Source organism: Sorex fumeus, unplaced genomic scaffold, assembly GCF_029834395.1.
Source record: "Sorex fumeus unplaced genomic scaffold, SorFum_2.1 ptg000126l, whole genome shotgun sequence".
Lineage (NCBI taxonomy): Eukaryota > Metazoa > Chordata > Mammalia > Eulipotyphla > Soricidae > Sorex > Sorex fumeus.
This window is the reverse complement of record NW_026606183.1, coordinates 6328756-6349979: the sequence shown is the minus strand read 5'-3', so window position 1 is coordinate 6349979 and position 21224 is coordinate 6328756. Positions and strand designations below refer to the sequence as shown.

General features: G+C 57.1%; 2 protein-coding genes across 4 annotated transcripts; both read right to left on the bottom strand.

Moving 5' to 3' along the window:
- Positions 1–292: 292 nt before the first annotated feature.
- On the bottom strand, positions 293–3348 carry PRSS8 (serine protease 8). Its single transcript, XM_056137640.1, has 5 exons — positions 3252–3348; positions 3047–3064; positions 1855–2017; positions 667–941; positions 293–581 (listed from the first exon to the last, which is right to left on the bottom strand). The coding sequence occupies exons 1-5, from the start codon at positions 3334–3336 to the stop codon at positions 349–351; spliced, it is 774 nt and encodes a 257-aa protein (XP_055993615.1). The 5' UTR covers positions 3337–3348; the 3' UTR covers positions 293–348.
- A 1832-nt stretch (positions 3349–5180) lies between these two features.
- On the bottom strand, positions 5181–17360 carry PRSS36 (serine protease 36). 3 transcript variants are annotated; one of them, XM_056137628.1, is made up of 15 exons: positions 17324–17360; positions 16881–16916; positions 16718–16753; positions 16331–16493; positions 15772–16052; positions 11892–12058; positions 8600–8849; positions 8365–8494; positions 7825–8081; positions 7580–7743; positions 6644–6881; positions 6393–6534; positions 5906–6171; positions 5710–5831; positions 5181–5537 (listed from the first exon to the last, which is right to left on the bottom strand). In XM_056137628.1, the coding sequence occupies exons 1-15, from the start codon at positions 17358–17360 to the stop codon at positions 5259–5261; spliced, it is 2568 nt and encodes an 855-aa protein (XP_055993603.1). In that variant the 3' UTR covers positions 5181–5258. The 3 variants fall into 3 exon arrangements, with proteins under 3 accessions (XP_055993603.1, XP_055993604.1, XP_055993605.1); XM_056137629.1 differs by having other exon boundaries at positions 7595–7743; XM_056137630.1 differs by lacking the exon at positions 5710–5831 and having other exon boundaries at positions 6093–6171.
- Positions 17361–21224: the final 3864 nt, after the last annotated feature.

The following is a 21224-nucleotide window of genomic DNA, read 5'->3' as shown; positions in this document are numbered from 1 at the left end:
CTCAGAGCTGGTGCCACGGCAGGATGAGGCTCAGGGTCAGGCCTAGTGGCAGCAGCAGAAGGGGCCCCCGCCAGCCCGGAGCTGGGCTGGAGTTGAAGGCCAGAGAGTTCTTGCAGAGGTGATCATCAGGCTGGAAGTCCTGCACTGGGGGCAGCACTCGAGGCTGGAGCTCTGCCACGTGGTGGTGAATCCAGGAGGCATAGCTGGAGGTCAGAGTGTACACACCTGGCCGGTTGGGGGCTCCACAGGCATCACCCCAGCTCACAATGCCCGCGAGGTACCAGAGGCCTCCCACAGGACAGGAGAGTGGGCCCCCAGAGTCACCCTGAGGAGAAAAACCAATAACCGTTAAACCCAGGCCTTGGCGCCTCTCCCAACATAGCGTCTCTCCGGTTCCCCTGCCCCTGCGTTTACCTGGCAGGCGTCCTTGCCCCCCTTCACGTAGCCGGCACACACCATGTCCTGCTGGATAAAGTGGGGCTCTTCGGGCCTGGCTCGGATGCTGTAGAGGCAGTTACACGTCTCGCGACTAATGAGCGGCACCTCAAGTTGCTGTAGCGTCCTGGGAGGATTGAGGCTCACTGTGGGGGAGGGGGGAGATGTTCATCCAGGGCCTTTTCCTCTCAGGGTCCCCTTTGTGCCCCCCAACCCCAGTGCCTGCCTCACCTGAGGGGGCCACATGGCCCCATCCAGTGACGGTGCAGCGGAGGCCGTTGGGAAAGGAGGCATTGGCTGCAGGCAGGCAGACGGGCCGAATGTAGCGGGTGAAGGTGACAGGCCTGGCCAGTCTGACTAGTGCAATGTCACCTTGGGAGCCCTCCTCGCGGTAGCTGGGGTGGGAGATGATCTGCGCCACCTGGTGGACCTGGTATGTCGCCGGGGTATGGGAGTCCAGCTGATGGGCCCCCAGCTTGACCTCATAGTCTTCCTTGCTGTGCTCTCTGCAGGCAGAGGGGGCAAAGGCTGAGACCCGGCAGGCTCCTCCTGCTTCCCTGACCTCTTTGCCCCAAGGCAAACCAATCCTAGGCTGACTATTAGTTGTTTTGTTTGTAGGTTAAAAAGATCCAGGAGGGGTCAGAAAGATAGTACAGCCTGCAGGGCACTCGCCTTGCCTCTGGCATCCTGTCTGGTCCCCTGAGCACCATCAAGAGTGATTTCTGAGTGCAGAACCAGGAGTATCCCAGAGCATTGCCAGGCATGGTCCAAAAACAAAAAAACAAACAAAAAAAAGAGGGGCCTGGAGCAATAGCACAGTGAGGAGGGCATGTGGCCGGCCCAGGTTGGATCCCCAGCATCCCATATGGTCCTCCAAGCATGGCCAGGAGTGATTCCTGAGTGCAGAGCCAGGAGTAATCCCTGAGCATAGCTGGATGGTGTGACCCAAAGAGCCAAAAAAAAAAACAAAAAACCCAGCCAGGAGCAGCCCTGTTAGTGTTCAGGGGTTACCCCTGCCTCTTGGGGGCTGCTCGCGGTGCCACTCGAGAGCTTGTGCTGGGGGACTTGCGCAGGGCCTCTCACATGCCCTATGAGTGCTTCAACTCAGCGTTGCATTCCCTCTGGCCCATTGTTCTGACTGTATTTGGGCAGCACCTACTGGTGCCCAGACGACTGGCACCGCACTTGGAGATCACATGTAGAAATACTGGGGGGGACCAAGGGGGGTTGAAGCCAGGCCCTGCATGCAAAAACATGCACTTGCCCTTTGAGCCATCTCCCCGGCACTGACCTTCACTCTTGCCAAGACTTTCAGACTTCACTGGCCCACTTAGACCCAACCCAGGAGCTTTGACCAGATTGAACTTTGACCTCTGATCCACCCTCGTACTTCCCCACCCGGCCTCTTCCAGCTGGTACCTTGGGAAGCAGTGAGCAGCTGACAGCACCCACTCATCAGACACGAGAGAGCCACCACACACATGGATGCCATCGTAGATGATGCTGACCTGCCAGGGCCACTGGCCAGGGGCTGCACTGCTGCCCCCTGTGATGCGCGCCTGGGGGACGATGCCGCAGACAGCTGCCAAGGGAGGGGGGGTGCGTCAGGCCCTCTGGGAACCCCACACCAAGTCCTGCGCCCAGTCACTGCCCACAGCGGGGATCTGGTCCGGGAAGTCACGGAGATGCCTTCCCTTCGTAGCCTCACGGGCATGGCCACCCCCGGTCCATCACCTGTTTCGGTGCCTCCAGCTTCCTTCCTGCTCCATCCAACCCCTCCTCTCACAGGGTGAAGAGCAGGGGCACACACCGCAGATGTGGCCAGGTTGCATCCTGATTAAAATCCTTCCCTAGACCCCCACGAACCTTTCCCTGAGCACCCCAAGCTCCCCAGGCCCCATCCCCCAGCCTCTTGCTTTTCCAAGTCAGCGGGCTAGAACTCCTTCCCGGTCCTGCTCTGCTGGGGAGACCCTTCAACCCTCAGCCCTCTCTGCCCAGCACTGGCGACTTTCTTCCACACCAGCTGGGGGACCTGTGCCTCAGACCCCGGGTTCCCTGCACCCAGTGCCAGTGCCGGGCTGTGTGCTGAAGGAACTTGCCAGGCCTGCAGAGCACCTGCCCCAGTCCTGCCTCCTTCCTCCTGCTAACAGCCACAGAGGGAGTGGGGGTGGGGGTGGGTACCGAGGCGGCTTTTGTTGTAGCCTCCAGACTCCTCAGTTAGCGCCAGGGCTTAGAGAGCTTCATTTTGGGGGGGGAGCGGGGGCAGGCACGGTGAGTCCGAGCTGAGCCTGGTGGTCACTAGGGCAGGGGGACACCCACGGCACAACCGGGCCCAGCGTTGCTTCCCTCCAAACCACCCACCTTTGAAGTCAGAGCTGGGTTGAATCCCAGCTGGCCGCTGCCGGCAGCACGCCCTTCACTAATCTTCCTCTGTGGCTTAAGTTTTCTTTGGCTCTACAGAACCTGGGCCCTCGTACCTCCCCCACAGAACAAGATTTGGGGGGACTTAAATAGAAACGGGGTGTTGGGGACAACTGCTGCGGAGTGGCCGGCATTCATTAAAAAAAAAAGGGGGGCCCCTTCCCCTCCCCCGTCTCCTAGGCAAACTCACCTTCAGCCCCATCAGCTCCTGGAAGGAAAAGAGAAAACCGGGAGTCAACCAGGCTGACCCCTGAGTACCTGCCCCTGCTCCGGAGGGCGCCCCCCACCCGAGGGGCCCAGAGCTGAAGCCCAGGAGGAGGGGGGAGCCCACGGGGGAGGGCTCTCCGGGCTCCACTGCACCCACCCCTCCCCCTCCGCGGCACATCCCCACTCACCTGTCCAGGGCCAGAAGGACCCGAGCAGGAGCACAGCGATCGCTGCCCCCAGTGGCCCAGGCTTCAGCCCCGCACTCCGGGCCATGGCCCAGGTTGAGGGCGCCGCGGGAGACGCCAGACGGGCGTGGACCAGGGCTGGGTGGGAAGGCAAGATCCAGGTGTGCGGCCCGGGGCGGGCGGGCGGGCGGAGGGTCCTGAGATTCACACCGGGGCGGCGGGGCCGGCGGCCAGGGCTGGCTGGGCTCTCCGGAGGCGACAGCCGGGGTGGCGCTGGGGGCTCCGAGGCGGTGCGGTGGCGTCTCCGGACTGCCGGACCGTCGGAGCCGGTGACTTACCTGCCCGCCCCTTCCAGGCCCCGCCCCGCCCGGCCGGCACCCGCTTCTCGCCGGGCCCGGGGCTCCCGCTGCGGGGCCGCGCTGGGGCTGGGTGCGAGGGGCTGGTCACAGCAGGAGGGCGGGCGCGGGGCCGGGACCCCTGCGAGGCCGACTCCCGAGGTGGCACCAGGCGCCCTCGCCCCGGGCCTTCCGACTGCCAGGCCAGTTATGCCCCCAAGCCTTTCCCCTGGGGGCACGCTGGCTCCTCCCTCGGCTCCCCCTTCGAGCTCAGGACCCGAACCCCGACGACGACACGCGGAGCCTCGCCTGCGTGTGTGAGGAGTGACGAGTGCGCCTGGCAGTGCCCATCATCTCCCAAGTATGTACCGAGTGCCTGCCACGTTCCGGGACAAAACAGACACCGTCCCTGCCTGGCCTGACTCACGGCCGTGACCAGGATGACGGCTGGAGTCTGACATCACGAAAGGGCTCAAGGAAGTGTGCTTGGTGCTGAGACACTGCGAGGGACGAGGGACGGAAGGTCCTGTGACGGCCCGGGGGGCAGGGCGGGCAGGTGTGTCTGTGCATGAGTCTGTGCACTGCCGGGGAACCACCGGGCCCTGCTCTCCCGGGATGCCATCCGGGACCTGACCTGGCTTGGCCCTGTGAAGGTCAGAGGCCCTAGTCTGAGAAGAAGGCACTGTGGGGGGGTTTGGTGGAGGGTGTGGGAAGGGATCCGACAGGGTTGGGGTGTAGGGCCTTGTCTGTGGAATTGGAGGTTCAGGGGACTCTCTAGGATCTGATGTCTGGTCCCTTCTGAGCGGATTCTCAGCCTCTCTGTGAAACAGCTTCCCCCCTCCACGATTGTCTGCCCCCAGAGACGTCCCCTTCCTCTGCTGTCCTCAGATGGCATCCGCCCCAAGGACCCCCTTCCTGGTCTCCATGTGCTCCTCTTCTGTTCTCCTACCTCACCACTCTAGGACCCTGTGCTGAGCACAGTCAGGGGAGTCCTGAGCTCTCAGCCCCCTGCTGTGGGGACTGGGGGTGGGGGAGGTGTGCCCAGAGGGGGTGGGGTGTGGTTGTACCTCTTAAGGGGGTGCCTGCCAGGGATGAAGAATCAAGGAAATGGGCCCTGGGGGTACTGGGAGCGGAGCCCTGAGGGCACAGGCATTGAAGGGGCTCTTTGGGGCGTCCATCACCCGGTGTGCAGATTACAGTGGACACTCCCCGGGTTCCTCGATGCAGGAAATCTCCTTCGACCCTCACCCCAGACCTTGCTAGGGCCTCCTGGGTGCCCAGCGGTGTCCAGCAGGTGCTGGGGGCTGACCCTCGAGGAGGTGACACACACCCACCGCCTGCCTCCTGTGCCCCGGGGCAGGAATGAGGGACAGCTGCCACGTTATCAGGGACACATTTCCTGGGAGCCCAAGGCCTGAGTCAGAGTTCAGGAGGGAGGGGCCCTACCCACTGCCCTCCCCCAACCCCGCAGTGCCCCCTTATGCTACCGGACCACGTGTCTGTGTTTACGCCTTTATTATCCGCTCCCTCTTGCTCCCTTGGATTCCAAGTTGAAGACTGCTGCCTGGTGGTGGGTGGGTGGGGTGCGCCTGCCGGCCTCCCAAGGAAGGAGAGAGCCGGTCGGGCCACATTCCAGCCGCACTGGGCGGGAAGGATGTGAGAAGGGGGAGACTCCTCAGCTCTGGATTAGGGGGGTCAGAAGCAGGAGGAAGAGAGCCGCGCGAGGGGGACCCGAGGCCCTCGCCAATTCTGGGGAGCAGAGGTCACTGCTTTCTGGGGTCCAGTGGGGGAAGCCACTCGGGGGCAGGAAATGGGCCTCCCCAACTGTCTGAGAGATCCAGGCCTCTTCTGGGCCCACGGCGGCAAACAACTCTCTGCTCCCTCGCACAGCCATGCCCACCAGGGCCCAGGGGCCCCCCTCAGTTTGGCACAGGAGGGGAGGGGCCGAGGTCACCTGCGGAATTAGAATCCAGATCAAAAGGGCATTACCGGCCTGCTGGGCTTCCTGCCCCTTCTCTGAGGCATCCTGACCCCTGGTCTCTCTCCTGGGCTAGCCAGGCAGTACCCCAATTCTCAACCCCGCACTGCCTCTCCCCTCCCTGCAGGGGGAGGCCCCGGCCAGGTACCTCACACCTGTCCTCCTGTCCCTCCGTGTACTGAACACACAGCGTCCCTGGGGGCAGAATGCCCTGGTACAGGCAGTGGCAGAGTTGCGGCGTCAGGATGGAGACGGCGGCTGCCACAGGCACTAAAGGGAGAAAAGCAGGTGGTCCCAGGGGCTCTGCTCTGGGCACTGCGCACCCTCAGGGCCTGAGTTCTCACCTCGGTCCCGGGGGTTCTTCCAGCCCAGCACCCAGCAGCTGGCCCCCAGGGGGAACCCCCTGGAGTGAAGGCACACGGGCAAGGCTGATGGGGAGGGCTCTACCCGAGAGCTAAGCTCCAGGAGAGCCAGCGGGGGCCGGAAGCCCAGATGACGGGGCAGGCGGATGCTCATGACCGAGCGGGACACCTGGTGGCTCCAAGGGAGGGGGCTGGCCCCTGCCCGGCCCAGGTACACTTCAATGTAGGGCACCGTCGTGGTGCCCAGCCTGTGGGAACAAGTCAGGGTCAGACCTGCCCCCCCATGCCCTGTGCATCAGGGCACCATACCACTGTCCCTCATGCCACCCTTTGCCATGCTACCCTCCTCTATGCCACCCTCCCTCACCTCTCTCCTCCTCAGGGCTCTCCCAGTCGTGGGGAGACTCATGACCTCAGGAGTCCCCAGAACTCCCCTCCCCCTCCTGCCCAGTAGACGGGTGGAACCCACCTGAGAACACAGTGAGTGGCTGCCAGGACCCAGCCTGGTGCCACAAGGATCCCAGTGCAGACTCGGTCACCAGCCACGTGCACCTCTGCCAGCCAGGGCCACAGTCCCCGCTTTGAAGCAGGCTCTGGCCGCAGGCCGCAGGCTGGGGAAAGAGGCGAGTACCTCAGTGGAAGGCCCGCAGCTTTCCCCCCGAAGCCTCATCACAGATCTACACCCCCCCAGAAACTTGGTCCCAAAGGTTCCTTCCTCACCCCCCTGCTCTGTGTGTGGGGGACAAGTCTCTGCCTCAGTCTTCTCCCACTCAGCGCCCCAGTCCCAAGCCAGCTGGTCTTCCAGGTATGCGCCCCGTGTCACATGGGCGATCCACGAGCCGTGGGTCTGCAGCGGGGAGAAGGCTCGAGGCCGGAGGCAGCTGTAGGGCAAAGGTCCGATCCCAGCCAGGAACCAGGTCCCCTCCTCCCTGCACACAAGGCTCCACCGCGAGAGGTTCTGTAGCGAGAGACAGTGAGTGAACTGGTGACAGGATGACTGAAGACTTGGTGCTTTCCCGGGCGCCCTCATCCACTGTCTGAACATCACTCCCACCTCCAGGCCAGGGGACTGATCTGAACAGGAGATTAAGCTGTGGGCTGGAGAGACAGTACAGTGGGTATGGTGCTGGCCTAGCATGCCACACGCCATTCAAATCCAGGGCATCACATAAGCTCCCCAGAACACTGCCAGAAGGGCTGGAGCGATAGCACAGCAGGAAGGGTGTTGTTAGCCTTGCATGCAGCTGACCAGGGTTCGATTCCCAGCATCCCATATGATCCTCTGAGCACCGCCAGGAGTGATTCCTGAGTGCAAAGCCAGGAGTAACCCCTAAGCATCACCCGGTGTGACCGCAAAAGCAAAAAAAAAAAAAAAAAAAAAAAAAAAAACTACTGCAGAGCACTGAGCCGGGAATAGTCCCTGAGTATCAAGGTGTGTGACCCAACAGCCCCCACCTCTAGCCCCCAGGAAATAAAACTCCGCTTAATATTTTTGTGGTGTTGGGGATCGAACTCGGGGCTTGCGCATATGCGTGGCAAATAGTCTACCTGTAAAATTCTCTTTAGACCCCAGAAAACACGGCCCAAGGACGGTCGAGGCCCCGCCCCGGCGCCTCGCCCCGCCCCGCCCCCGCGCCTCGCCCCGCCCCCGCGCACCCAGCAGCGCCCCGCCTCTTCCTCCTCCTGGTAGGCGGGACACAGAGCGTGGGGCGGGTCTCCGGGCAGCGGCACCGACGCCCCCTGGCGGCCGTACAGGCAGTGACACCACCAGCTGTCCAGCAGTTCGGCCTCCAGCTGCGAGCTCGGGCCGGGCGCGGCTTCTGGGGGCCGAAGGGGAACTGGTCAGCCAGGGCGTGGGGGGCCCCGCCGCCGCCCGGCCCCGCCGACTGGAGGCCCCTCACCGCCGCGGCCCCAGCGCGCCAGGCGGCAGCGGCTCCCCGGCAGGAAGTAGTGCTCGGGGTAGGGCAAGCACACGGGCCGCGGCGCCGCGCTCAGGTTGACGGGCGCGCGCAGCTGCAGCAGCGCCAGGTCGGCGGCGTCGTCCCACGAGGCGTTCTCGTGCCGCACCAGACGCGCCACCCGCTCCGCGCCCCGTCGCGAGGGCAGCAGCACGCGCCAGTCGTCCAGGTCCTGGGGCCTGCGGTCTGAGCTGATGGGACTGCGGGACCAAGAGGCTGGAGGTGTGGGGCGGGCTCTGCACCCTCCCAGCTGGAGTGGATCCTCGCCTCCAGAATGCATCCTTGCGTGCGTTCTGGCTCAAGCTTAGACAACCCTTTATTCCCCACTTCCCCCCACCAAGACTACGACCCCGCTGTATGAGCTGTGCCCATGGGTGGTAGCCCCGCCCCCATGGGACCCACCGCCCACACCAAGGCCAGGTACTGTCTCAGGCTGAGCCGGGAGAGCCAACAGTCTGCTAAGAGACACGAGCGTCCACTCACTCCAGAAAGCAGCTGGCCGGGGCCAAGACCCAGCTTTCAGACACCAACGCCCCATGGCAGGGTCTGGATCCTGGCACCGTCACCTGAGCCTCCCAGGGCCAGGCTTCTGGACGCGGGGCCTTCCCGCATTCTGGGGGGCGAGGGACGTGGGTCAGGAGGGGCCTGAACATCCAGCACCGCCCGTCCCGACTCTGGTCTCCCGTGTCTGTCTCACATCCCGGGGCCCGCCCCTCACCTGGCAGGGCGATGGTACAGTTTTCATCTGTGGGTTCCTGGGGGCCTGACTGGGACTCTGGGGACTGGGGGGGAAAGGCAGGCCCAGTCTCCGAGCCCATCACCTGTTCCCGGATCCATTTCTCGTAGGAGGCCACAGCAGTGAAGACCCCTGGGCGGTTCCTCCGTCCACAGCCGAAACCAAAGCTGGTGATTCCTGCCTGGAACCATCGACCGCCTTCCTCACAGACCAGGGGCCCCCCAGAGTCTCCCTGATGAAAGATGACTCAGTGTCGGGGGAGAAGTCCAGGGCCACCTCAGAAAGATTGCACCTCTTTGGTCTTGGCCCAACACAGCCACCTTTTCTGAGAAATGTGCCTTGAGCGCACCTGGTCACCTGCAGTCCCTGCAGCTCGAAATAGAAGAGTGTTATAAGGCAGAAAGGGACGAGAAGCCAAAGCCAGGAGCAGCAAGCTAGAGCACAAAGGCACGCAAGGAGCTTGCGGGCCTCCTTCGTAGCCAGCACAGAAGAGGAAGAAGTTGTGGCTGGAGCGATAGCATGGCAGAGAAGGCATTTGCCTTGCACACAGCGACCCGGATTTGATTCCCAGCATCCCATATGGTTCCCTGAGCACTGCCAGGAGGAATTCCTGAGTGCAGAGCCAGGAGTAACCCCTGAACATCACCGGGTGTGCCCCAAAAAGAAAAAAAAGGAAGAGGAAGAAGCTGTTCCAAAGAGACTGACTCAGAAGCTAAGCTAGGGATGCACTCCGTGTGTGAGGCCCGAGCTCATCCCCAGCACTGAAGAAAAGAAGAAGAAAGAGGCGAAGAAGAGTCTAGATGCGAAGGATGAGGCATATACATACATGTAAGGGGGCCTGGGTGGGGGATGGAGGGCAGGGTTTTGTTGTTTTTTTCTAGGGGGAGGGCATACCCAGTCATGTTCAGGGGTTCAAGGGTTCCTCCTGGCTTTGCACTCTGACATCACTCCTTGGCTGTGCGGGGACCATATGGACTGCCAGCTATCAGACTCAGGTCAGCCACGTGCAAGGCAAACGCTTTACTCACTGTACAGTCTCCCCGGCCCCAACAGAGAGCGGGATGGAGGTGGGCGTGGGGCAGCATTTGGAAGACAGTGAAGAGTCTCCCCTGCGAGGTGCTCTGTCTTTCCAGGCCCCTCTCAGGGCGACTGTGGATGCTGACAGATGTGCATACTGGGGTGGTACTTGTTCATATTTGGGAGGCTCTTCTCAGCTGTGTTTGGGGGACCATGAGGTGCTGGGGATTGAAATTGGGCCTCTGTGCATCCAGGCATGTGCACCAGCCCTTGTCTCCTTAGCTTGTGCTCTAAACGATTCCGCAGGGCCTCACTGATACGCCTACAGTGTATCTAGACTCAGATCACGAGAACATTATAATCCAGAAGCATGACAGGTGTCTCTGAAAATGCAGTCATAGGGTGTTGTGTGTTTGCCATTTGGGGAAGGTTGTGTGTGGGGGAATGATTAAAGTATGTTTTGGCTTTCAACAGGGTATTTGAAAAATTTTCTTCAATGAAGAAACAAATTTTTTTTTGGTGGGGGCCACAGCCAGCAGTGCAGAGGGTTTAGCCCTGGCCTTCACTCAGAAACCCTGGCGAGCTCTGGGGCTCAAAGCTAGGTAAGCTATGTGCAAGGCAAGCAAACACCCTACCTAGTGCACCATCGCTCTGACTTCCATAATTCGTTTTTTTAAATCTTTTTTCTTTCTTTTTTTTTTTTGCTTTTTGGGTCACACCTGGCAATGCACAGGGGTTACTCCTGGCTCTGTGCTCAAGAATTACTCCTGGCAGTGCTCAGGGGACCATATCGGATGCTGGGAATCGAACCCGGGTCGGCCGCGTGCAAGGCAAACACCCTACCTGCTGTGCTATTGCTCCATCCCCCCATAATTCATTTTTAAAGATAATCCTTGAGTTTCCACTCAATAATAGTGACTGAGATGTGAGATAATAATGACAACAAAAATATTAAATCCTAATTTAGCTCTTATTAAGGACCAGACACACTTCCTAAGTGTTTTTAAAATACAAATTCATTTAATCATCAGAACTGCCATGTGAGGTAGGTAATACTATCATTTCCATTCTCTAGATGAACACAGAGAGGTTAAATGACTTGTCAAAAACGAACACATGAAAAAATAGGGAGGTCTAAACATCTGGAGGTTAAATGACTTGTCAAAAAATGGGGGTTGCAAGAGTGGCCGAGATTAGTACCAGGAACTTTGCTCCATGGCTTGGAGGACAGCCACACGCGCTAGGGGAAAAGGGAGCTCAGATAGAGAAGGGAGCACCAAATAAAGGGTGTTGGGAGGATCCTCCCAGGGTGGGAGAAGCATGCTGAAAGTAGACTATAGACCAAACATGATTGCCACTCAATGTCTCTCTTGCAAACCACAACACCCAAAAGGAGAGAGAAAGAACAAAAGGGAATGCCCTGCCACAGAGGCAGGGTGGGATGGGGGGATGGGGGGTGGGAGGGATACTGGGACCCATAGTGGTGGAAAATGGGCACTGGTGGAGGGATGGGTACTTGATCATTGTATAACTGAAACCCAAGCACAAAAATCTGTAAGTCTATAACTGTACCTCATGGTGTTTCACTAATAAAAAAATAAAAACTAAATAAAAATGGGGGTTGGAGCAATAGCACAGCGGGTAGGGCGTCTGCCTTGCACGTGGCCGACCCAGATTCAATTCCCAGCATCCCATATGGTCACCTGAGCACCGCCAGGGATAATTTCTGAGTGCAGAGCCAGGAGTAACTCCTGTGCATTGCCAGGTGTAACCCAAAAAGAAAACAAACAAACAAACAAACAAACAAAGGACCCTACTTTACCAAGGCTGGGTAGCATATAGGTGGCAGTATTGAACCTCTGTTAGACATCTGGAGTCTGGCAGGTACCTCTGCACCACTCTGCCTTTTGTTTGTTTGTTTTGACTTTTTGGGGCAACACCTGGTGATGCCCAGGGGTTGCTCCTGGCTCTGCACTCAGGAATCACTCCTGGTGGTGCTTGGGGAACCATGTGGGATGCCGAGGATCAAACCCAGGTCAGCCATGTGCAAGGCAGGCGCTCTCCCCACTGTACCATCACTCTGGCCCCGTCTCCTTTTGTAATCTTGACATCAATCCCATTCGTGACAATTTTGCCCTCCTTTCTGCAGATGAGACTCAGAGAAATGTGGGAGATGAGATCTATTTTCCACTGTTCTCCTTGCTGCCTGAGGCTCTGTGTAGGCCTGCCTTGTGGGTGCAGCCCTTACCGCCCTCACCTGGCAAGTGTCCCTGCGGCCCTCTGGATAGCCGGCGCACAGCATCCCTGGCAGCAGCTGGAAAGTCAGGTTGAAGGGTCCTGGCCGGCTGTAGAGACACTGACAGGCCGCCTCACCTAGCAGCTTTAGCTCCACTTCTTGTAGCACCCAGGGGACAGGCAGAGGGTCTGTGCAGAACCAGAGAGTGGGTGCTGAGCGGCAGGCCCAGAGCATTCCCTCCGCCTCCGCATCCCTCGGGCCCAGCTTTGTCCCCTCTAGCTGTCTCCCAAACAGCTCTCTTGAGATGCCCTGTCGCTTCCGCCATGTCCATGCAAGGCTGGTGTTAACCTCTTCCTCCTCCCGCCTGTCTCGGGCCTGTAGGCAGCCCATGGTTCAGAGATGCCTGGGCATCAAAGGGTGCCTGCGACATAGAACCACGATGGCATAGCACCAACATGGGCCATGTGGGGCCAAGAGGGCACCTTTCTTTTTCCAGTTTTTAAATTTATTTTTGTTTTTGAATCACAGTGAGATAGAGAGGGCACCTTTCAATAAAGATGCCACCGTGTAGACTAGCTGAGCCCTGTACAAGCAGAGAATCTGCCTACTGGACAGAGAATGTCTATGGTCCCTGTCTCAGCTTCACCTTCCCTGGGACTGGAGTGATAATACAGCGGGGAGGGCACTTGCTTTCTGCATGTGCCCAATACATATTAGGTCCCCGGCATCCTATATGGTCCTTTGAGCACCACCAGGAGTAATTCCTGATGTAGAGTCAGGAGTGCTCCTGAGCATCACTGAGTGTGGCCCCCAAAACAATAAAAATCAGATTCCCCTTCCCAATAACTGCCCTAGTCCAGTAACCTCACTGTGACTCAGGCATTTTCATGGCAACTTCTCTCATTCAGGAGATGCTGCTTAGACCCAAATGACAGGCCCAGTTTACAAATGACAGGCCCTCTAAACAGCCTGTGCGGGTGCTTCCAGAGGGACATTTATTTATCTTTTTAGTTTTTGCGTCACACCCAGAGATGCTCTGGGGTCACTCCTGGCAACAGAGGAATTACTGTTGTTGGTTTGTTGGTGCTTAGGGGACCAGATGGGATGCTGGGAATTGAAAGTGGGTCAGATGCATGCAAGGAAAACCCCTTACCCACTGGACTATCTCTCCAGTCCCCCAGAGGAAAATTTTAAAGGTCAGTGAATTCTGCTGTGTACATCTGGGTCCAGAGGCATTTCTGAAGGGCTTTGATGGAATCTCAGGATCGAGAAGGGGTGGGTGAGTGTGAAACAGCCTGGCCTCCTACCCCGCCACCTACTCCTATGAGACTGGTGAAGGGGAGGCTGTATTTGAGAGTCAACCCGGGACCCTGCTGGCGCTGCTCTAATGACTGTGCCTCCTTGCAGTCCCTAGAAGGGCCCCTTAAACCCCTGCCTTCCTGCCAATTTATACCCTTCCACAAAACCTCCCAGAAGGAGCCAGAGTGATTGTACAGCGGAGGGTGCTTGCCTTGCATGCAGCTGACCTGAGTTCAACCCCTGGCACCTGATATGATCCCCCAAACCTGACAGGAATGATCCCTAAGCCCAGAGCCAGGAGTAAGCCCTGAGCCCAGCCAGATGTGACCCAAACACCAAATGATCACCCCAGAAATCTGCTCTGGCTACCCATTGCCAAGATGGCCTAGATCCATCCCCCTCTGGATGGATCTATTTATGGATTGATCTCTCGATCTCTCCATCTGCGGATGGGTCCATGGATTTCCTCCTTGCCCAGCCTGAGCTTCCTGGTCAGCTCCTGTCCTAGAACAGCCCCTGCAGGCAGAAGCAGTGGCTTCTGCTGAAGCACCGTCTTCACGGTCCCCAGCACTGCCCAGGTATGATCACAGCAGAACGGGGTGAGCTGTGGGGCCTGCTAACACGGAAGGCCATTAGATAATAGGAAAGATGGGCATGGAAAAGTGCCCTGCCCCCCACTCCATGATTTCTAACATAAAGGTAAAAGGTAAAGGCCCTCCCGTTGATCGTCGATTTGCTCGAGCGGGCCCAGTAACGTCTCCATTGGAGACTTTGTTGTTACTGTGTTTGGCATATCGAATACTCTCGGTAGCTTGCCGGGCTCTCTGAGAGGGGCGGAGGAATCGAACTCGGGTCGGCCATGTTGGCTGCTTGTAAGGCGAACGCCCTACCGCTGTGGTATCACTCCAGCCCCTGGAGTGAATAAATCAGAACATAAGTGCTGATTTATTGAATTTGTCCTTTATCTGCCTGCCAGAGAAGGTGGGACTTTTATTGCTATGTTCATTGGTGTGTCTTATTTTTTTCTTTTTTGGGTCACACCTGGCGATGCACAGGGGTTACTCCTGGTTCTACACTAAGGAATTACCCCTGGTGGTGCTCAGGAGACCATATGGGATGCTGGGAATCGAATCCGGGCTGGCCGGATGCAAGGCAAACGCCCTACCCGCTGTGCTATTGCTCTAGCCCCCTCATTGGTGTATCTAATACCTAACTTAGTGCTCGGCCCAAGGAGGTGCTCATGGAATATATGTTGTGAGCTGGAGAGATAGTACAGGGGTTAAGGCATTTGCCTTGCATGCAAGCCGACCCCAGTTAGATTCTCAGCACTGCCTAGTGATCCCCTGAGCACTGCCTGAAGTGATCCCTGAGCACAGAGCCAGGAGCAAATCACAAGCACCAAAGGGTGTGACCCCAACTTCTCCCAACACAGGAAATAATCTGTTGGATGACAGACTGACCAATGAAGGCAAATGGTGAGAGGCAGGTAGTGGGGAGGAAGTGAGTGGGGAGGGGAGGGCAGGAAGGCAGGAAAGGAGGGCAGAAACTGGCATTGGCTGAATGCCTCTTCTAGACGCCTGTGCCCTCCTATAGACTTAACACAAGGGTAAAAGTACTGAAATGCGTTAAGCACCTCTATGCCATAAACTTAAAAGATTTCTCCCATATGACTCGTACAACAGTTCCACACTCAGTTTTTTTTTTTTTTTCCAGAAAAGCAAGTAGCAGAGTGCTTTGCAGAGCAGGGTTGGGATGGGAATGCTAGTTGTACTCTAAATCCAGCAAAAGCTGGAAGATGGGGCCTGAGAGATAGTCCAGAGGGCAAGGTGTTTGTTTGCCTTGCGTGAGGGAGACTCAGGTTCAATCTCCAGGACCCCATATGATCCCCTGAGCCTGCCAGGAGTGTTCTCTGAACATAAACCTAGGGGTAAACCCTGGACAAAGCTGGGTGTGGCCCCCAGAGAGAGAGGGGAGTGGGGCGGGGAGGGAGAAAAGAGAAAAAAAAATGGGAAGAAAAGGTGAAGAGGGAGGAGGGGTAATGAAGATGATTTAGAATAGCTTCCCCAGGTTCTGGGTTCAGGGATCACTTCTGGCAGTCTCGAGGAGCTATCTGGGGGTGCTGGGGATCGAATCCGGGTTGGCCGCGAGCAAGACAAACGCCCTACCCTGCTGTGCTAGCACCCCGACCCTCTATCCTAAGCTCTGAGTCTTTGGGAGTAAAGGAGATGGAGAGATGCAGGATGCAGCTAAGCCCTGCCCCTGCCCTAGACTTTTTTTTTTTCTTTTCCAATCACACCCAGCGATGCACAAGGGTTATTCCTGGCTCGTGCACTCAGGAATTACTCCTGGCGGTGCGCGCGGGGGGCGGGGGGATGTGTGATGTGTGTGTGTGTGTGTGGGAACACACCATATGGGATGCTGGGTATCGAACCCGGGTCGGCCCCGCGCAAGGCAAACGCCCTTCCCGCTGTGCTATCGCTCCAGCCCCTGCCCTAGGCTTTAGCTTCTCCTCGCATCCCCGGGCCCAGCTTTCCGGACACTCCCCCAGGTCCCTCGGGGAGGACCCCTCGTTTGGCGCCCCCACCTCCTGCACGTCACTCACCGGCCTCCTGGACGTTCCCCCAGCCGGTGGCCCAGCAGCTGGCGCCGTGCGCGAAGCGGTGCGAGGCGCGGGGCAGGCAGACGGGGCGCACGGCGGCGCCCAGGGTGGCGGGCGCGGCCAGGCGCAGGAGGGCCACGTCGGCGCCGTGCTCCACGCCGCTGTAGCTGTCGGGCACCAGGATGGAGGCCACCGCGCGCACGTGCACGCCGTCCAGGGGCCCGTCCTGGGAGTGCACGCCCAGCACCACTGACCACTCAGCCGCGGGCTCCAAGGTCCCGTTCCTGCGCCGAGGCCGGGCGGGAGGTTAGAGCGCCCCTGGGGAGGGGTTCGAACCCAGGGGAGGAAGGGCGCAGGTTATGGAGCTTGAGATGGAGAAGGATCAGATGGGGAAAGACAGAATGCAGACCACGATACCGGCCAAGGGAGGAGCCCGGTCAGTGCCACTACTCCCCAGAACCCGGATCCCGTGCGCCGGAGGGTGGGGAGACACGGGGGAGCCGTGGGGTCAGCCTGCGTGCTAGGCTTGAGGGAAAGGGGGTGAACGAAGGTTGATACTCACTCCACAAAACAGTGGGCAGCCGAGAGCACCCAGGAGGGGGCGATGAGGGAGCCCCCACACACGTGCCCTCCCCGGTGATACAAGCTCACCTGCCAGGGCCACGTGCGCGGCTGTGCGTCCGAGCCCCCCACGATGCGGGCAGAGGGCTCAGGCCGCCCGCAGTCTGCAGTGGGGAGTGGCGGGGGGGGGGGGGCATGAAAGTCAGAGCTGCCCTGAGTCACCGGGGCACAGCCCTTTCCTCCAGCAGGCTTCGGTTCCCACCCCTTGAACAGTGAACAGAAGACTCAGGCACTTCGAAGTTTCTGGTCCCTTCTAGAAGGATTCCTCTCAGCACCTAGCCAGCCTTTACCCCTTCAAGATCTGAGGACCCCCCCTTACCGCCCTTACCGAGATCTCCAGGTTCTTCTTGAGAAGGACCAAAAGCTGGCAGGCAGAGGGCATAGGAAGGAAGATACTGGTGAAACCGCCCCCACCCCCAGCCCCTTGCCCATTCTCCACCCACCTCCTGTCTCTTCCCTCTGCAGGGGCTCCTGAACCGGGGCTGTCTTACCTGCTTCCTGGGAGGCTCCTAGGTCCGAGTTGATGGCTGGAAGGAGCAGGTTGGGGGATGCTGGTGAGCCAAACTGCGGCTGGGTCCTCCCTGGGCCCCTCCCCACTTTACAGCTGCTCATGCTTCTCCCTCCTTGGCTTCCTCTCCCTCTCTCCCTCTTGACACCTCACCCTTCCTTCTGTTTTGTTTTTGCTTTGCGGGTCACACCCAGCAATGCTCAGGGATCATTCCTGACAGGCCCAGGGAACCATCTGGGGTGCCGGGGATGGAGCCTGGGTGGGCCACATGCAAGGCAAACACCCACTGTAGCTTCTCTCCAGCCCACATCACCCTTTCCTTCTGATCTCCTTCTCCCCTTCCTCCTCGGACACTTCGCTCCCAGGCAGAACCCAAATGTCCTGCTTTGAAGCAGTGAGGCTCTACACCCCTGTCCCCGGAGGTACCGAGCATCACAAGTGGGAGGACCAGGAGCTGGGACATGGCTCGTGGGCCCAGCTGGAGCCGAGGCGAAGGGAAGTGGGACCCCGCACAGCCGCTCTGTGTCTGCCCTCAGAGCCAGCGGGGTTCTGATGGTCCCCCGATGCCCCACCTTCCCTGGCTGGAGCCCATCCGGGAATCTGAGAGGCTCTCAAGTTGGAAGGGGGAAGTAGAGAGGCAGAAGGCCCCACCCAGAGCCCGGCGCACCCATCACATCTCGAGACCAGAGGCGGCTGTCCTCCCTCAGGGCACCTTGGAGGTGAGCAGAGAACCTGTGGACAAAAGCATAAAGGACTTCAGGGTTGGGACTGCAGGTGCGCAGCCGGGCAGGGGTGGTGTCCCCTCTGTGGCCGTGACTCATCAGAGACCGCACTTGTGTGTGGGGTGCGGCTCCCCCAATGGCTTCACCTTTTCTTCTCACACAGCTCTGGTTACTGGAATTGCTGGCCTGGTGGAAATGGGAGCCCTAGGGAATTCAATCCCATCCTAACAAAAGGACCACAGATCACGGCTGGTTGGACTGGTCAGAGGCTTCTGGAAGGGGGCTGGGTGGGTGGATGAGGCAGGGAGACACTCCACCCTTCTGCTTTCGGTGAGATTCTTGCAGCTGTTTTTGTCACTTACTTGTAGTGTGTCCTTGGGAAAGTCACTCAGCAACGTAGGCACAGGCCTTGTATGCATGAAGCCCTGGGTTTGATGCTTGGGTACCACCAAAAATAAATAAATAAATAAATAAAAGGAGAAAATGAAAAGAGAGGATGAAAGAAAGAAGGAAAGATAGGGGATGGAGAGATAGCACAGTGGATAGGGCATTTGCCTTGCATGCAGCTGACCCAGGTTCGATTCTCAGCATCCCATATGGTTCCCTGTGCACTGCCAGGAGTAATTCCTGAGCGCAAAGCCAGGAGTAACCCCTGAGCATCGCCAGGTGTGACCCAAAAAGCAAAAAGAAAAAAAAAGAAAGAAGGAAAGATAGAAGGAAACAAAAAATTAAAGACAAGGAGTATACCTTAAAAGGATGTGGAAATAGGGGATACAGGGAGTTACCAGGCCCTAAAATGGAGCCGGGACACTGTTCGCTGTTCAGGAAGGGCTGCCCCGGTGCTCCTGGCTGGGCTGTGCATCTATGAAGCCTCCAAACAGTCCAGGCCAGGGGGCGACCCAGGCAGCCGCGGCCTGTCACGCAGGGACCTGTCACACCACACATCAGGGCAGTTATCTTGGGCGTAGCTCAGAAACTTACACAACGTATTTTAACATTTTTCCAAGAAGAAATTAGTTCCTAAATTGTATGTCAGTCTGTACTGACCTTTTGGCTCCCAGCAGGACCTGCTAGGAACAATTGTCTTAGTCCATAAATCCGGTGGTGCTGTGCCATGTGGGGGCCTAATTTGGTTTCCGATGGACTCTACGTATCCCTGACTTCTATTTCCCCCAAATAAATTCCTGCTTTTCTTAGTTTTCCTCAACGTGTTGATGGTTCCTGGTACCAGAGAACAAACAGGGAGGTGCCATAGCCCTTCACGGGCTTTTACCTGGTCCATCATCCTCCAGGCTGAGTCATTCTGCACCCAATAACCTCCCTCCCTTGGTCGAGGGTCAGGATTTATTTGGGTGTCTTTGGTTCTGGCTTATAGGGAATATTTTCCCCTCTCTGTCCTGGGGAATTAAACCTGGGTCTCGTGCATGCCAGGCATGAGATATTGAGGTACATCTCACTCTTTTTATTTATTTTTAATTTTTTTTTTTTTTTTGCTTTTTGGGTCACAGCCGGTGATGCACAGAGGCTACTCCTGGCTCTGCACTCAGGAATTACTCCTGGCGGTGCTTGGGGGACCATATGGGATGCTGGGAATCGAACCCGGGTTGGCCGCATGCAAAGCAAATGCCCTACCTGCTGTGCTATTGCTCCAGCCCTCCCCCCTTTTTATTTTTGGTGGAGATTTAGGATTGCTGTGATTTAGGATGTGAGGAAGTAACCCAGGACCTGAGGTTAGCTCTGTGCTCTGTATCTGGGCCACAGTCCCCGTCCCATCTCCAGAACTTTCTCTTCAGGTGAGTTCTCACATTAAGGAATACCCACTTTCTAGAGGAACCGCTGATGCAAATTCCCCCTGCGACTCTTGCCAGTTCCATGTTCGAGGAAAACGCCTCTTTGTGTATCGTTTTTAGTCAACAGGACGGAGATTGATCTGACCCTTTATTGGCCCCGTTGGGGAGTCTTTGGATTCCTAAAGTAGTTTATGTAAGTACTCAATTAGAAAAAAACTTGCAGAACCAAATACATTGTGTGAAAAGCTTGTTTGTTTTTGAACCACATTTGACGTGTTCGGGGCTTACTCCTGACTCAGCACTCAGCACTACTGGTGATGCTCTGGGATGCCAGGAATCAAACCCTGGTCAGCCACAAGCATGGCAAAAGCCCTACCTGATGTACTATTGCTTCTGCCCTTAATCCTAAACTTTTATACCAGATTTCTTTATGTTTATACCAACTCATTCACATGCTTGCCGAGAACAGAAATCAAGAATTAAATGTAGTAAACTGACAAAATTCCTTAAATTGTTTCTTTAGAGCCAGAGTAATAGAGCAATGTTCTATTACTCTTTTAGGGTTGGGGCCAGAGCAATAGTGCTGCAGGTAAGGCACTTGCCTTGTTTGTGGCCAACTCATACGGTTCACAAGCACCACCAGGAGTAATTCCTGAGCATAGAACTAGGAGTAACTCCTGAGCCCCCCAGGTGTGGCCCAAAGAGAAAAAAATAGCTTTTTTTTGGTTTTGTGGTCACACCCAGTAGTGCGTGGGGTTCACTTCTGGCTCTGCATTCAGGGACAACTCCTGGCAGGGCTTGGAGGACCATACAGGGTGCTAGGGATTGAACCTGGATCAGTGCTTTACCCACTGTACTATCGCTCTATCCCCTAAAACACTTATTTATTTATTTATTTATTTATTTATCGGCCACACCCAGAAATGCTCAGGGGCTACTCCTGGCTCTGCACCAAGCAGTTACTCCTGGTGATGCTGGGAGGGTCATATGGGATGCCAGGGATTGAATCCAAGTAGGCCACATGCCAGGCAAGTGCCTTACTTGCTGCACTATCTCTCTGGCCCTAACCCTGAAACATTGTTACAGGCCAGGGGATCAGGCTCAGCAGTGCCATAGTGCTATCCCCAAAGTCTTTCTCAAAATTATAGACCAAAAAATAAAACCCACCAAATGCACTCAAAGACTAAAAGAGTCCTGATTATTTTTATCAATTTGAAAATATATTGTTTTTAAAAATTATTTAATTATTTATTTAGTTTGCTTTTTGGATCACACCTGGCTATGCACAGGAGTTACTCCTGACTTTGCACTCCGGAATTCCTCCTGGTGGTGCTCAGGGGACCATATGGGATGCTGGGAATTGAACGCGCATTGGCCCTGTGCAAGGCAAGCGCCCTACCCGTTGTGCTATCGCTCCAGCCCCTGAAAATATATTATTTTTAGGGGACCACACTCAGAAGTGCTCAAGGACAACTCCTCGTGGGGGCTTGGGGGACTATACGGGATGCCAGCGATCAAACCTGGGTCAACCACATGCAAGGTAAGCACCCTAACCACTGTACTGGGTCTTTGGAAATATTTTATTTATTTATTTGTTTTTTGGTCCCACTCAGTGATACTCAGAGGTTACTCCTGGCTCTGAACTCAGTAATTTACTCCTGGCGGTGCTCAGGGGACCATATAGAATAGAACCCGGGTCAGCTGTGTGCAAGGCAATTGCTCTGCCTGCTGAACTATTGCTCTGTCCCTTTGAAAAATATTTTAAAGCAATAGTTAGGTAAAGAAGATATAAACTACAATGGTTCTCTGTCCCCT